Below are 17,277 nucleotides of genomic sequence, written 5' to 3'. Positions count from 1 at the left end.
CGTGAAATACATGTTAAATCCTTTTGAACTTTGTGAACCCGTTGCTCTGACAACACGAATAAAAGTTTATCTTATCTTATCTTCATGCCCAAAGTGGTCACGTGATTACCGTTTACGTGCGGGGAGGATATCAACCGCTCAAGCCTGCCCTCTAGTGTTTCAAACTGACAACAACAGCGATAAACATCAGCCGCAACAGGTCTATTGGATTAAATTCGATGCCAATTTAATTAAAGTAATGTTAAGATAGAATAAAGACATTAAACATATCATATTTTAAAGTGTAGTTGAGTCAGAAAGTATGTATTAAAAAAACAAATAAACATTGTTTTTGCTTATAATGATCAAATATATGAAAGACATATTTCCACAGATGAACGTGTGATGATGGATGCGTCATGATGAAGGTTCTAAAGCGTCAGGAATGAGAATCTTTCTCAGCGTCTTCCTCCACACGTGTTTACCAGATCAGGCTCCCACGATAGTTGCCATAGCAACCGCAGCACTTTGCTCCTGCCGGCTGTGCGAGTGGATCTGATTTCCTCCCACACGAGCACGACTTCAGATCCCAAACACACGCACTGATAAGAACCGCCTTCTTACCTCCACAGTATCAAAATAATTTTAATTATCAATATTCATCGCACAAAACACAGGAAAGTACAAAGAGATTTACAGAGTCGATCACCTGACACAGATATTCAAGTTGATGGTAAATAAAGGTGGTTTGTAACAGAGTCAATAAAAAGTTGTTTGTTTTTTAAACACATTTTTGAGGGATTAATATTGTCTTAAGCATAGTGAGAGGATCAATATTAGACACGTGATTCAATACTATATATATATATATATCAATTATATTTCAAATACAAAAAAATATAAAAGATTTGAATTATATCGATTCAAAAGTTAACAGTCAAATTTGGCAAAAAACAATTTCTATATTGGTTTCAATTATTCCTTATTTTACAAATTCATTTAAAAAAAAAATTAAATAATAAAAAAATGTTTTTTTACAAAACACAAAAAAGAGAAAACCTGCAAAAAAGGTTTTGAATCATATTGTAAAAAAAAAAAAGTGGGTTCAGGGTAAAATTAAGCAAAAAACAAACAAATACGTTGGTATTGTATTGTTACTTTTTACAAATACATTTTAATAAAATAAAATTAAAAAAAATACTGCCCCCTGCTGTCCCACTGAGACTATCAATTATATTTCAAACGCTAAAAACGTATTGAATAATATTGATAAAAATGAGAGTTAAAGTTGCCAAAAAAAATCTGTCATCTTTCTTTTTTTTTATATTTGAAAAAACTCATTTAAAAAAAGTAAGAAAAGTATTTATAATAAAATAAAAGTCATAATTATAGTCAGAAGATCCTCACTAAACATGTTTTTTGACTCACAACTTCATTAAAACTGTGACAAACCTTCTGTGTTACCAGGCATATTGAGTCAGGAATGGCTTCAGTGACGGACAAACAACACTCCTCGTCTAGTTTGAAGTCATGCACGGAGATCTTGAGGACTCTTTAAAGGTTCTTCCTAGATCTCGGCGATGGCCGGCAGCATGCAGGCTCTGACCCGGGCCTCCCTCCAGGCCGACCGGCACTCGGAGATCCAGTGAGAGATGAAGGACTGTTTCGGGGCCGGGCCGCTCCTCTGGCCGTCGACCGGGCTCCCGCTCCGGGTCTGGGGTCTGTGTTTTTGGGGGGGCGTGCTCGGGACCAGGAACTCGGGGCAGCTGTTCTTACGTTGCCACGGGAGACCCGGGCTGGACGTGCTGGGGATGCTGTGAGACCTGGAGCCCGTCCCGTCCCTGCTGGGTTGTCCGTAGAGATACTCGAGCGGGTCGGCGTTCCCCATTGCCAATTTGTCGTCCTCCTCCTCATCCTCGTCTCCCATGATCCTCGAGGGCCGGCACCGGCGGGGCAGTCGCAGCCTCTGGTGCTGGGGGTCCGTGGACACGTCTCTGGTGGGGAAGGTGGGCAGAGCCAGGTGGCAGATGGACAGAAGGTAGTCCTCGGAGGACACGGACTGGCTGCAGGCGTGGCTGCGAAGGGTGTTGGTGTCGTTGGTCCGGAGCGTCTCCTCGCCCTCGCTGATGGTGGGCAGCAGGAGTCCTCTCTTGGACACGGGTCTGGAGCGTGGACGCATCCCTGCGGAGACACACGGACATGTAAATATCCAATAAAGTATATACTTTAAAGGTCAAGATAAAACTGATAACACAACAGGATTTCCAGAAAATCAAGGAAAAGCATGAACAAAATGTCTCAGAAGTCTGATTTTTTTATTCTCCACAGTTGCCTCTGGAAGGTCATGTGATCGTTGCCCTTTTCTGACAGATTTAAATACTTAATAACAGATGATTTACACTTTTATTTTTTGGTACTTCCTTCTTCTACCACTGGGGGCAAGTTGTCCCACTGACTATCACTTGTTTTTCAAATGCTAAAAAGCTATTCGGTTATATTGATTAAGAGAAATGTGGCAAAAAACAAATGACTGTATTGGTGTCAATGGGCAGGTGTCTGTTTTACTATTTTGAAAGAATATAAATGAAAGAAAATTTAAAAAGAAATTGACATAATTATTATGATGGTTAAAATATAACCTAATGGAACAGATGATTACATTTGAAATTCTTCTTTTGTTGACCTTTTTTAGATGCCACTGTTGCAAGTACTGTAACACTACTGCCCCCTGCTGTACAAATGAGATTATCAATATCTATTTATTTGGAATAATTATTTTTCAAATGCTAAAAAGGTTTGGAATTATATTGATTAAAATAGCAAAAAGAGTTAATTAATACATTTGTATCAATGACATTTACTTTTGAAATAAATACAAGAAATTTATACATTTTAAATTAAAGACATAAAATATAATGGAACATATCATTTTCTTTTGTTTTGCTAATACTAAGTTCTCCTTTAGATCCATTTAGCCTAAAAGGTTTGGAACTATATTAACAAAAATGTCAGTAAAAAGCGAGAAAATAAATTAATAAATTAGTGTCAATGAGCAGGTTTTTGTTTCACGACTACATTTTGATTTTGACCTTTATTACTATTTGTTATGCGTTCCTTAATGCTACTGCCCCCTGCTGTCCCATTAAGCTTATCGCTATCAATGATATTTCAAATGCTTAAAAGGCTTTTCATTATATTGATTAGAAAACGTTAGTAAACAGCAAAAAAGTATTTAATACATTTTTTTTCAATCACAATTAAATTTAGAAAAATATAAAATAAAGCAATGATATTTTCAAAATAAAAGCGACATTACATCGCTGTAAATGCTATTTTAGAATGCTAAAAAAGGCTTGGAATCATATTGATTAAAAACGTTAGTAAGCAAAAAAGTAATTAATACATTTGTGTCAATGAGCAGGGTTTTGTTTTACGGTTACATTTTGGAAAAAACAAGTTCCAGCAAATAATAAAAAAAATTAATATATATACAAAAGAAAGAACTGAATATTGACTTTTCTGTTTTTATAGCAAGTGTCGTAACTCTACTGCCCCCTACTGTGCAAATGTCAATTGTAAATGCTATTTCAAATATAATGAAATAGCATTAATATGAATATATATATATTAAAAAATGAACGTAAACATTAAAAACGACCAAAAATAACTTAACTTATATAAATAATTTATAACTGTCCATCGACATGTTTCCGTTTGACACGTACATTCAAAAACAATCCAATAGAAAATGAGCATCAAAGGTTGTTTTTCCTCCTCCGTCTCTTTTCCCGACTGACTCCCTGTGGTTTACTGGAAAATGTGGGTGTTGATCACATAAATTAAGAACCTGAGCGCTGACTCTATCCATCCCATCGTGTTTGCCAGCGACAGAGTAAACATCTGCATCTAAAAACAATTCAGCAGCTGTGAAAATAGACACACACACACACACACACACACACACACACACACACACACACACACACACACACACACACACACACACACACACACACACACACACACACACACACACACACACACACACACACACACACACACACACACACCCCCACACACACACACACACAGAGGTCTATTTTCTCTCGACTCACGTACGTGTATTTCGGTCTCAACCCTTCAGCTAAAAATAGACCAACCAAAAATGTCTGCCTCACCCTGGACGAGGTGCTAAACTTAGAGCACATCTGTGGAACATCAGCTTCAGTTTATCTCTGGATTATATAATCCTGCCTGGACTCACCTGAAGATTCTTCTTCTTAATCCCAGATTCAAAGGAGTTCTTCTGGTTGCCAGAGATGCTTCTCCTCCTCGTTCCTCCGACGGCTCTCTGACCAGAGGCAGCAGTAGAATGGAGATTTATCTCTCCTCACCTCCCTCCTTCTCCTCCCTCCTTCTCCAGCTTACTTTTGGTTCGCCCTCCTTCCCTGCTTCTAAAAATAGAACCCATCCATTTCCCCGCCGCTGTCATTGGCTGCTGCCCTGATGCAGCCACAGAAACTCAATATCAAATTAAAAAAAGGGATTTTAAGGGAAAAAATAACCAGGATTATTATTATTCTGGGTTTTCAACGGTCGACGTTGCATCTGATCGAGGAGCTGGCGGCTGCATGTGAGAGACGTGCACGTGTCGTCGAGTGTGTTTGTGTTGGTGTGTGTGAAGGCCACATGGATGAATCACATGAGTCACTCGTGTCAACAGTTTTTTAAAGTCGTTGGGTGAAAAAACCTTGAAGAGCCGCCGACATGTGAGTTTCTGTTTCTCAAGAAAGTGACCAGAGGTTGATGTCGTGGACGGATGGATGGTTCATGTTCCAGAGGAAGAAAACTGGAGAATTAAATACACAGAAAAATGGAAATATTTGTCACAGCGTCACCATTATCTTAGATTTTTAGAATCCTACAAATTTTATTTTTTTATTCCTTAAAATGAATTAATGCTTATGAAAGAGCATAAATGTTATTTAATACATTTCTTTAACCTCTTGCGACACATCTTTTTGTCTAGTTGTTTTTCCCCCCTCAATGTTATTTGTAGCAAAATGTTAATAATGTCATTAAAATTCATTTTTGAAAGGAGAAAAAAAGAAAGAAAAATATGTTTTTTTTAATGAAAATATGTCAAAAATATTGTGTCTTTCTGAAAATAATCAATACTTTGACTTTTGTACAAATCTTTTGCTCACATTCCTGCGAATAAGTTGTGTTAACGTGAGGCTAATACATAATATAAGTGTATAATATAATATATAATATAAATCTTTAGACGACAACAACAACAACAACAAAAAGATCATAGCACTGAAAGGCAGAAAATACTCTGTTTATGCCTCAAGACGTGCTCCACCTTCCACAGGCATGTTTTAATAAAAATAGAACATTTAAAACAAAAAAACAAACAAACCTTAAACCTTTTATATTAATACCTTTATCTTCCGTTTCATGTGTATTTTTTGTGCATGCGATTGAGGAAAGAAGGTCAAAAACTAGACTTGGTACACAAATTGTTTTTTTTAAGTAAATAATAATAATAAAAAGAAAATATGTAATAGGATTTTTTTTTCTCCAGATTTTATCTGGTAGCTTTGCCCACATTCCTGTATGAATGTATTGTCAAAATATATCCCACAAATATTTTGAAATACTGGAAACAAAACAAAACAAAAAAATCAGTTAAATATCTCTTCACTGGACACATTCATTAAATTATATATACAAAGTTAATACTAAGTTACATGTTGAAATAAATTGCTGGGTTGACAGAATATTAATTTCTTTGCAAAATAAAAGCATTATTCTTTTGCATTTTCAGCTGAGAAAATAGTAATCTTAAAATAAATTATGAAAAAGAAATACAATTAAATTAAAAATTCAAATTGGAAATGATATGAAAATAATATTAAAATAAAATAAAATAAAACAAAAATAAAATAAAAACTACAATAAAAAAATAAATAGAACAATTTGAATAAAATTAAAAATTCAAGTTCAAATAATTAACAGAAAATAAAATAAAAGGCTTTGTTACAGACAACCCTTCTGTAAATCTGCTAAATACAATGCAACTTGAATAATGAATATAAATAAAACCTTCATCTCCTTATTCAGCTTTAATTTGTCAGTTGTAGCAAAAAGTAATAATATTTTTCCATCCAGGATTACAAGCAAAGATGTTTTTTTTAAAGAAAAAGCTTAAAATAAGTGTAGAAATATAAATAAAAGAAGCAATATTTAGGCCGAGAGCTTCACCGTTCATGCATTAATCATGACAGGAAACATGGACGATGCGTTCACTGACCGCCGTGATTCACCGGCAGCGACACAAACCGCTTCTGTAAATAGAAACACGTGTGTGGATCTGATCAGAGGTCACTGGAAGTCCCGGCTCCGTCAACAACCTTGTTCCCTGTTAGAGAAACTGAACCAGGTTTTCAAGTGTGTGTGTGTGTGTGTGTGTGTGTGTGTGTGTGTGTGTGTGTCGAGTCAGATGAGTCACATCAGCATGTCCTTCGGTCTAAAAAAGGAATTCCGTTTTATTTATGAGCATCTACTCACACACATGTGCACACGAGGGGGTGTGTGACACACACACACACTGAGTGTATTCATTGAACAGGATAATGACAAACATCAGGCTTCGCATCTTTCAAAAAACACCAGGATTCGCCGCAGACACAACAAGCTGGAATTTATCTGCACTTCGAGTGATTTTTAAAGCTTGAAAATGGATTCTCAACGGCTCACCACAGTTTCAAACATCTTTTGCCGGGAGGGATCTGGAACCAAGAATTGGGAAATCCTGCGATACACACTTTAAGTTGAAATATTTCCCATGAAGCCTTGCTTCCTTTCTTGTTATGACAAAATACAATACTAGCTTATTAGCTGCATTTTAGCATGATATTCACTGCTAGCACTTTATTTTATTGTCCTGTGTGCTTCTATTGTATTATGTGATTTTATTTTATTTGTGATTTTATTGTGCAGCGACCCTGAGTCTCAAAAATAAAATATATTTTTATTACAGCAAATATAAGCCGGGTAGAGTTTGTTTTGTTTGTGTTTTCACTCGTTCACAGGTTTATTTTTTAAGTAAACTTGAGTGAAACGGGTGTCCTTGACCCGAGTCATAAACTAATGTTACTTCAGAGAAAATACCATATTTTTCTCTAAACAAAACATAATTAAGAAAGTCATTATAAATGGAAGAAAATATATATATTTAAATTGGGGACTAGTGTTTTAGACAACAACCTGAACTAGAAAGAAATAGTTTCCTGCCGTGTTTGGAGGGCGAGAATAAGAAAATATCGGTACACTAAAATAAAGCGATATATTTTTCCATAATACATTATCCATATTCAACGGCACTGCATCCATTTTTGTAACTTTTAAAATAGTTATATTCACAGCGTTTGTTCATTGAGGTGTTGCAATTAACCGTATGGCCTCTAGATGGCAGCAGTCATTAAGTCCTCTGCGGCTAAAGGAACAATAATGCGAGGTCCCGGTGATGACTGAGGACGAGAGGATACAGTTGACTCCAGCAGCTTTTAAAGCTGATGTTTCAACATATTTGGGTTTCAAAACAAATAAAATCAGTTATGACTTCATCAAGAGTCATGTGGTCTGAAAATTCTGCAACACCAGAGTCAAGTACTCGACAATACTACAAAAATATCCTTATTACTACAGTATCACCGTATATTGTTTTATTTCCACTGTATCAGTGTCTTGCCAATAAACAACCATAGTGGGGTATTTAGGTTGAGATCTCTTGAGCATCTGAGTAGGACGCCTTCTGGTGAAGAGCTCGTCCCAATGTCCACAGGGAAGACAACCAAGAGACACTGTTCAGAAGCATCTGGTCTGGGAACTAGATCAAGTATCCAAGGAGAGGAAAGTCTTGGCCTCCTTGCCGAATGCGCTTACCCTGCAGCCCGACTATGGATAAGAGGTCGAAGACGAGAAGAGCGAACAGATGGATGGTATTAAGTTTAGGACAGGAACAATTTTTTTATGTAAAATATCAACTTTTTGAAAAGACTGTTTTACCGTCAGTCTCATAATGACCGTATCCCATAACGATTCATAAGTCTGAGAACATGGGCCCAATTGGGAATGAAAATTGATGGAACTATTTGGTTTTCCATTACTAGAACTGTACTGGACAAAGCTTTTTCTAATTCTCAAGAGCACAATGGACGTCGATAAGTGACTTCTTCTACTGTTAGTCAGTATAAGTAATAAGTGATTCACAACAAACCAGAGGCATCACTTTGGCTTTAATGGTCTCTAAGGCTCTGGTAATTATTAAAAAAAAAAAAAATCTATCTCTGACACCACTTTGTTCTCTGGGTTGTACTATTTGTGGTGACAGTTACCGAAATATCTTTCTTGTAATAGATCGCATCTCGCTCTGAAGTCTTTCGAAATCAAATCCTCAAAACCACAATTCCCCCCCCACGAATCAGCTGACTTGCCGCTGTGCTCCGACACTTTGATCTACGACTGTTTTTTACGAAAATGGCTGAGCAAGCGATCCAGTTGCTGATTGGCAGCTCCGTCAGCCATTTAGATAAAACGTTACAGAGCGTGAGGGAAGATCTAAGCGTGAACCGGTATGAAAATGTCCACGGAAACGCATAAAAGCTGTAGCGAAAGGTCGTGTTAAATAGCGAAAAACATTCTTCAATTGTGACCATTATATTATTCAATAAGTCTAAGACTGTTTGATGATATTATGGTCATGTTTGACTGGTTTAAACTCCTTTGATCTTACTCCTTTTAGCTCAGCTCAGGTCATCTGTTCTCCAAAGATCTCTGTCCAGGGCGGTGAAGAAGAGAGTGAAGGCAGGGCGGAAATAACAAATATAAGCCATGAACTTCAAATGAGACACCAAGAGTTCCAATTTGCAAAATTCCACAGGTACTCGTATTTTAATAAATATAAAAACATTACTTTCTTTATTCATATGTACAGATATCGTAAAAAATATCCTTATGTGCTTCTGCAGTAGCTGCAAGTTAAACGTAAACACAAATAATAAATCTGTAAGAAAAGTCGTAACCATGAGTAAAGCTCTTGCATAGATAAATAATATAAACAGCTTTTTTTTTTTCAATTTTGTACATATAAAATGAATCACAAACAGCACCATAGTTACACAAAATATATTTAACTTTTCTTTCAATAAAAATGTTTTTAAGATATTCCTCAATAAATGCACCGATAGTTACTTTGACACCAAAGTGTTGACGATGGCTTTTCGGAGATGATTAGAAGAAGTTGAAGTTAGATTGTTAAAAAACACTGAACACTGTCATCAGTGAACAGAGAAGAAGATGGAGCACGAATGCTCCTCTCATGATGCAACACTAATAGACTCAGGGACTCATTCAGTCCTCGTGCTATAAGGCTGTTTAATAAAGAGTTTGAGGGCAGGAGTGAAAAGATGATTATATTCCATGTTAATCTTTGTATCCTTTTTCTTCTAACTAGGTTCTTTAAACTTAGATTTTGTTATTTTTATTGCGCTTTGTTCTTGTTTTTATGAATCTATCGTCTGTGTTGCTGTGTGCTGGAAAACCAATTTCCCGAAGGACGGTTTAATAAAGTGTATCTATCTATCTAGTGATTGATAATCCATACGTCTTAAAATCTTTGTTGTTTGACTTTGACCCTTAACATTAACACTCTACGTTGTTTTTTGGTAAATAATAAGTTCTACTGGCCTTTTAAGAGTCGGAAGTTTTGATTAAAACCCAAAACCTTTACGAAGCTGGGCTATAAAGGGAGAGTGCATTTTAAATGTGTCTTCTATCCTTTAAACGTCATCCATTCTTCTTTTTTTAGTAACTTCTACTACAACTGTTTTCCCCTTTAAATGTGACCGATTAAGACATCAGTTTTTTCTTGGGAAGACCACAGGAAAGCTTGAATGATTTCTCTATAAGAGAAATGTACGACTATGTTGTGTGTCCTCTCTTCATTCGCAGCAGATAGTTCCTCTTCTCCTCCAGAAGTTCCTGAATGCGTTTATTCTTTGTCTTTTCTCTAAAATTGACCCGACTCTTTGGGATCAGGTTGTTCTGAGAAACGCTCACGTCGGCGCCGAGGTTGTACTGCAGGTCCACCGAGTTGCTCTCCTCGTGTTGAGGCCTGGGCGCTGATGGCGTCCTGGTCGCGGCGGCGAATGTCGTGGCCGTCGTGGCGTCCTCCACGGGAACGCTGACGGGGATGTACTCGGAGAGGTCGAGCCAGGGCGTCGACGACAGGTCGGTCATATCCTCGCCGTCCACGGTCGGGATGGTCATCATCAGGCCGTCGTCCAGCACCATGGTGTCGCTCGCGGCGCCGCCGTTGCTGTACGACACCGTGACGTCGTCGCCGCTGATGATGATGAAGGCGCCTCCGGAGGTGGCGATGTCGCCGCTGCCGATGACCGGGACGTCGGTGTACGGCGTCGTTGAGCCTTCGACGCTCGACGGAGGCTCAGAAACGGTCGGAGTTGTTGCTATAATACTTGAGCAATCGTGCGTCACTTCCGGTTCAGGACTGGTCACTTCCATCCCAACAACCAAAGAGGTCACTGTGGTGTCGCCACGAGGGACTGACTGAGTCGTGTAGTACGACTCTGGTGTGGTCGTCTTTTCTCTGGACTTTTTATCAGCTATTTTCTTAAACGTACTTTTTGGCTTGTCTTTTTTCGTTTTTGTAACTTTTGGTTTTGGGCTTTTTTTGGGACTAGTTTTAGTTTTAGGAGAAGGTTTGACTTTCCCCCCGATATCGCTTTTAGTCTTCCCCGGATAAGCTTTCTTTTGCACGGTGGTCGTCTTTACGGTTTTAGCCGGGGTCGGCTTTTTGGGCGACTTGATTTTATCCGACTTTTTGAGCGGGATCTTCTTGTTGGGTAGGGGTGTCTTTTTGGGCGCGCCACCCGGAGTGGTCCACTTCTGGGTCTTCTTGTTGGGGGTCGATTTCTTTTTAGGGTTGATCTTCTCCACTTTTTTTAGGGGTTTCTTCGGCTGATTTGTATTTTTAGGTTTCGTTTTTAGCACCTTTTCAGTAGCGGTCGGTCTTTGACTGACACTTGCGGCGATGGTTACAGGGCTTCCCGTCATGGTGACGCTTGGTGTTTTCGTGCTAGTGGTTGGAGTCGTGCCGAAAACCGTGTGCTGGGTGGATGGAGGTAGGAAATGAGGAGCGACGGTGGAATAAGATGGTAGGGTGGTGGAGATGGAGGGAGTGAGGGGAATGGTGGTCGGAGTGGTCGCCGGAGGGACGGTCGTGAAAGTGGCGGGCGGGGTCGTCGGGATCGGCGGTGTGACGGCGACGGCGGTGGAAACGGTCGAGTGCTTCTTCGGCGACGGCCTCGACGTGAAGTTGAGCGGCGGCAACGTGTGGTTGACGCCGCTGCAGGTCCTGCAACACATGCGCTGGTAGTCCGGCAGGGGGCAGTAGCGCTTCAGCACCTCGATTCGACACAAAACAGAGCGGTCGGCATGACAACGTAGGCCTGTGAAAAGAGAGAAAACAGAAGGTGAAGACTCGGTAAAAAAAAAAAAAGCGAAAAATTGATCCGAGAGTTGTGTGTGTGAGTAGAAGAATATTAGTGGAGCCAGAAAGTTAGTGAGGAAAGAAGGGAAAGATTAAGTGATTATTGTGTTGATCAACATGTTCTGCCAGAGAAAGATGAGACTTTTTAAAATATTTTTATTGATACAACTTTGCTGTTGAGAATGACAGGAAATGAAAGGATGAGATGTATGCCCCCCTGCTCAATATATAGATATATTCTTTTCTTAAGAAAAATAATTCAACTGTATCGAAAGTTACAAGTTCACAGTCACTTTGGTAAAACACTTCAATACTTGGAAATCAACCAGTCAATGTGTTTTTCATCGGTTGAGTAAAACAATGAGGTACATAAAGGATGTTGGCTGTGTAAATAAAATACATAATTTTCCATGATCATGTAAAAACTGGAATGGCACATTAAGTGTCATATGAAACATTTACAAAACATTAATAAAATTTTTCCCTGATAAATCAAAGTGCATATAGACGCAGTGCACGTAGTCCATCTGAATGTTTCTTTAAACGTTGGCGAGAACGTTAGCCAGCCCCACGCAGCAGGCCAGTGAAGCCACAAAACAGTTACCCATAGTATAGAATATTATAGAAGAAGATAACAGTCATGAACATTATTAAATACAGTCAACACCAATGTTATATACAGTATCGCACTGCTAGGTCTGGCTTGGTCTCATACAGTCCAGCAGAAGGAAACCTTGGATAGCTCGCTACATCGTCACAACAGAAATATGTGATCACAATACAATGACAAGTCTGAAGTGTTTGTTTTTCTTTTTTTTTTTTTTCCTTCCCCCTGTCATTCGTGTCAATAGCCTAGACCCTTGGTAAACCCCTTTTTCCCCCCAGACGTGGCTTCCGACGGTAGGTTTTCGGTGTTTTTTTTTTTTTGGCGGCTGTGAGTTTGTTAAGTTGATTTTTTTTTTTTTCTTGTCGTGTGTGTGTTTGTGTTTTTCGAAAGCTGCCTCGATTTCTGAGTGAATAAATAAAGCCATGTCTTTCACAGATAAATGCCGTTACATTCAATCCAAAGATAAGGCATTTGTTCATGTGGTTAATGTTCGTCCGACCGAGGATGAGACCGCGAGACACGCTCCAAATCAAAAGTTCATGAGGTATTTCTGTATCTGATCGCGATGTGTTCGAGAAAAAAAACAAACAAAAAAAAAAAAAGCCCGGATGATGAAGCACCTTTTTCACGCGCTCGTCTTCCTCCCGGACATTCACTCAAGCGACACACACACACTTACACACACACACACGATGGATGCAGCCGTGATAATCAAACGTGACCCTTGGAAAAAAAGAAAATAAAAAAAAACAGTAAAACCACTGATCCATCTGAGAAGAATGGAGAGGCAACTGACTGACCAAGTCCTGCATAATAGAAGTCTAACCCCTTCATCCCCCCCCGCCCCCCCGCCCCGAGAACGCCTTCCCTTTATTAAATATTTTTCTGTATTCATGTAAAATCAATAAGAAAATACACATAACAGTCAGGGATCGAAGCGATCGATAGCAGTCCGAAGGTTTTTAGGCAAATAAGCTACAGCTTATTCATGGTAAAACATTATTATTGTTATAGATTTAGATTCATAGGTATGTATAAATACAAATATATCTATATATGTGTATTTGTTTAAGGATTGCAAGCACAAATAAGCTGCATTTATTGAACTTTAGTATAACAGTCGAAGAGAGGATGGCGGACGATGAGGTGAAATGGGAAGCGACCTCGAGCGGTCAGACTACCCTGTTTCTTTTTTTCTTTTTTTTTTTTTTCTCATTAAATCCACCTTGAATTCACCTCACGACTTCCATCCTCCGTAATGAATACTTTAGTCACTTCCTGTCCCTGTGCTGAGTTCCTGTCAATCTGAGAATGGGAACATATAGAATGAGACCTCCATTCTCATCCCTGTATGGAACCAGGATGTCAGATGAGCACTTAAGCAAAGATGTCCTCATTGTGACAAGATCACATTCACGATAAAGCTTTCAAATATTTTATAAATATTTTTTTTTTTTCTCTGTATAGATATTTATAGAACTTCTGTGTAATCTCCCCCCCACCCCCACCGCCCCCCCGACGAGACTCGTTTTTCTCCTCTGAAAAAACCCGCCGTCACGAGGATAGAAGCGGCATCTTAGGAGTGGTAACCCATGACAACACGCAGTATAGCTCGCGCAAAACATGGCCGCCGCCGTCGCCGCCGCCACAATGAAAATCCTGCCCACCTTTTTTCGCCCACCAGACTCACATCAAAATATTTTCGTTGATCTTTTGAGTATTGGACGGGGCCGGGCGGTTACAACACAATGCTCCACAGAGGAGCGAGAGAGAGAGAGAGAAACAGAGCAAGAGAGACCCCACTAGCACACACAGGAGCCAGAGACCTCCCCCCAGTCTCAGACATCGAGAGAGAGAGAGTGAGAGAGAGAGAGAGAGAGAGAGAGGGAGAGAGACGGAAATCTCTCCCCCCACCCCCCAACTCTCTTTAAAAGATAAGCAGAAGCTTTCGCCGCTCGCTCACGGGTCGCGGGCACAAAGGCGGGGGGCGGGGTCAGGGCGCCAGCCACGGCGCCAGAGACAGGAGGACAGAGGCGGGCAGCGCCCAGCAGAGGACGGACATGCAGCCGGGGCGGCCGCTGCCGTGGAGGCCGGGCTGGGAGCTAAAGAGGGAGGTTTTACGTGAGGAGGTCTTGGGGTATTTGGAGTTGGCGTGAGCGATCCACTGGTTCAGGATGTTGTTGTTCCGGTTGAGGTCGGAGGAGCCTTCTGCGAGGAGACGAGAGGGCGAGGTTACTGGATCGTCCACATGATAACATAAAGCTTCATATCGTCTTATTCATCACTTTTGTTGTTCAACTAAACGTGTTTTAAATAGTTTTCATACATTTTAGTAGGACATAGACGTGTTGCGTAATACATCATTTATTTAATTTCACTTTTCACTTTCTTGGATTTTTAAAAATGTTTAAAAAAAAAAGTTTTCTGATCAATCATATTTATTAATGAATAACCCTGATTATTAAAATTTCTTTAACTATTTTACAATCATTGGTCTTCTACACTACAGTGTTTTCTTCCTGAATATTCTGATCCTCATCGTATTTATTAATAAATACAGTCTAAAATTTCATTAAAAAAAAAAGCTTTTTTTTTAATTTGAAATTAAACATTTAATTATTTTGATGTAGAATAGAGTAAAGGTCAACATATTGTGCATTAATCAAGTAAAATCATCTTTAAAAAAATAATTATATATATATTTCATTATTTATATAAATATTGGCTTAGACCTGTTAAAATATATCTGTATTCATCTTCTTGTCGAGAGTAATAATAATAGTATTTTTTTATTAAAAATAAATTTAACCATATAAATAAATAACTATATATAACTATATATATATATATATATATATATACAAACCCATGTATATTTATATATAGTTTTACAATTTTTTTTAATAAAAATAAAATAGGGAAATAAAACATAATAATAGAATAAAAATGTAATAGTTAAATAACTGAATTGTCCTTATCTTATAAATACAATGAAATATATATATAAAATATATTAATTTAAATAAAATAAAGCTAAATAAGGACAAATATAAATAAAATAAAATAAGTGAATTAAAAAAATATTAATAAAATAAAATAATGAAATATCCGGAGGGATCCTTATTGTCTAATCTTTGACATTTGTAATCAAATTTCCGTAACAAAACCATCTGCTGTCCAAAAAAAAGTTCACCCTATAAAATTATTTAATTAAATATATAATCTATAAAAACTATATATAAAACAATGTATATTTAAATATAGTTTTACATATAGTTATTTATTCATATGAACTTTTTAAAATGAGGAATCATTTCTGTATAATAATAATCTCTGTGATGGTGACCCCTGACGGCTACGAGTGGAACTACAGGGCCGTCAACATGTTGACTTCATGGACATCATGGAACTCGTGAAGCGTGTTGGTGACTCACTGGCACACGGATCCATGCGACAGACTCTGATGGTGTCGGGTTTGCTGTCCAGACAGAGGCCGATGGTGTTGTCTCTGGTGTGGCACAGAGCTTGTCTCTGCTGCGTCCCGTTGCCGCACGACACCGAGCACTGAGGACGGAACACGATTGGTTTATCAAGTGACAGACCATAATCATATTTACTGGTGTCAGGTGTCGGGAATACCTTTGTAATTACATTTTAAAATAGTTACTAGATACTTTACTGCGTGTGTGTTTAACTATACGCTAACATTCACAGACCATTTAAACAAATGTTTAATACAGTTTTGGAATCTTTGATAACTTTTTCAACTGTTGCATTGCATTATGGGACTTTGTATTATAGAACATATTGCAAAATAAACATGCTTAGAAGCAGATTTCAACTTTTTAAATGTCGAAAAAGCTTTTTTAAACAAGATAAAATAGTAAATAAAAATTAAATAAATTACAAGTTTTAATCCTAATTGTTGATTAAAATATTTTTTTATTCATTTTTGGTAGAACATGTTGACGATATAGAAGCTTTTGTTTTGAAATAACTTGTATGATGTCACTGTTAACCTCCCGCCGGTCTTGGAAGAATACGATTTTCAATTTTTTTACATAAATTACATAATTCTTTGGTTGGATTCAGAATTAGTTTCACTGATTAGAATTTATGAACTTCTCAATTTAACAATAATTTATTCACAATCATGTTTAATTTTAATGGAATTCCCAGAACATTTCCGAACAGTTACAAAACTCTCCTTCAAGGGACCAAAACTCTAAATAGGTAAATGATTAAATTTCCATCAAACTGTGTCGTGAAAACTATTTGGGGCCACAGATAATATAATATAATATAGGAAGAATCAAGAAAAAAAACAAAAAAGGTACATATAAATAACCTAAAATTATATTCTAATTATTATTTAATATTTAATTTAAAATGTTCTTTTAACATGAAAAACATAAAAAATAATTATGGAAATAGACATGGAAATATAATCTTAATTCTTTGGTAAAATATACATTTTTTAAAACATTTATTTTGAAACGTAAATGCACTTTATTTATACATCCCTATACACATCAAAGTGCTCTAGAACAGTTAATAAATAAAGAGGAAAGAGTAATTAACACAGTAAAGCAACTAAATAGTGCAAAATAAAAGCAGATAAAACAAGAATACAATCTTTAAAAAGCTATTAAAAAGAGAAAAAGGGCTTGAATGTTACTGTGACTGTTACAGGGCGTTACCTGAGACCAGGGTCCGACCCGCCACTGGGTGGGACACGGGTGTCGATGGCAGGGTCGGCGCGTCTCGGGCCGGTCGTCGTTGCAGTGCTTGTTGTGTATGGAGCGCGTGGTGTTGTCGTCTGACGGCTGCACGCAGCTGACGGAGCGGATCTGCATCCCCGTCTTCCCGCACGGTTTGCTGCAGTTCTGCCAGTCGCCCGTCACCCAGCTGAACACAAACAGTCAGGAATCACTCGGATCATGTTGTTAATGTTGGGGGTCCGGGGGCGTACATGGGGGGCGGGCAGGGCTTCTGGTTGCAGCTCCTCGTGTCCCCCCTGGGCTTGATGTTGGACTTGTTGCAGAAGCTCTTGTGCACCATCTTGCTGTCCACCTTCCTCCTGCAGCCGTACCTCAGGTACTGCTTTCCT

General features: G+C 38.3%; 2 protein-coding genes across 3 annotated transcripts in view; both read right to left on the bottom strand.

Moving 5' to 3' along the window:
- Nucleotides 1-622: 622 nt before the first annotated feature.
- On the bottom strand, nucleotides 623-4,495 carry LOC148072037 (uncharacterized). The gene is made up of 2 exons (XM_087799031.1): nucleotides 4,244-4,495; nucleotides 623-2,160 (listed from the first exon to the last, which is right to left on the bottom strand). Exon 2 carries the CDS (start codon nucleotides 2,156-2,158, stop codon nucleotides 1,547-1,549), a length of 612 nt encoding a protein of 203 aa, XP_087655157.1. The 5' UTR covers nucleotides 2,159-2,160; nucleotides 4,244-4,495; the 3' UTR covers nucleotides 623-1,546.
- Nucleotides 4,496-8,963: 4,468 nt separating this feature from the next.
- LOC148072036 (A disintegrin and metalloproteinase with thrombospondin motifs 2) overlaps nucleotides 8,964-17,277 on the bottom strand; it is a 115,358-nt gene continuing 107,044 nt past the window's right edge. For both annotated transcript variants that reach the window (XM_087799014.1, XM_087799016.1), the window contains 5 exons: nucleotides 17,140-17,275; nucleotides 16,868-17,075; nucleotides 15,602-15,731; nucleotides 14,289-14,375; nucleotides 8,964-11,519 (listed from right to left, as the gene is read on the bottom strand). In XM_087799014.1, the coding sequence (XP_087655140.1) occupies nucleotides 9,970-11,519; nucleotides 14,289-14,375; nucleotides 15,602-15,731; nucleotides 16,868-17,075; nucleotides 17,140-17,275 (2,111 nt within the window). In that variant the 3' untranslated portion in view covers nucleotides 8,964-9,969. The remainder of the gene's footprint in view (nucleotides 11,520-14,288; nucleotides 14,376-15,601; nucleotides 15,732-16,867; nucleotides 17,076-17,139; nucleotides 17,276-17,277) is intronic.

The sequence above is a fragment of the Callionymus lyra genome, chromosome 9 (assembly GCF_982586985.1).
Source record: "Callionymus lyra chromosome 9, fCalLyr1.hap1.1, whole genome shotgun sequence".
NCBI classification, from domain to species: domain Eukaryota; kingdom Metazoa; phylum Chordata; class Actinopteri; order Syngnathiformes; family Callionymidae; genus Callionymus; species Callionymus lyra.
Note: the sequence above shows the minus strand (reverse complement) of the source record. Positions and strands in the feature narration are given on the sequence as shown.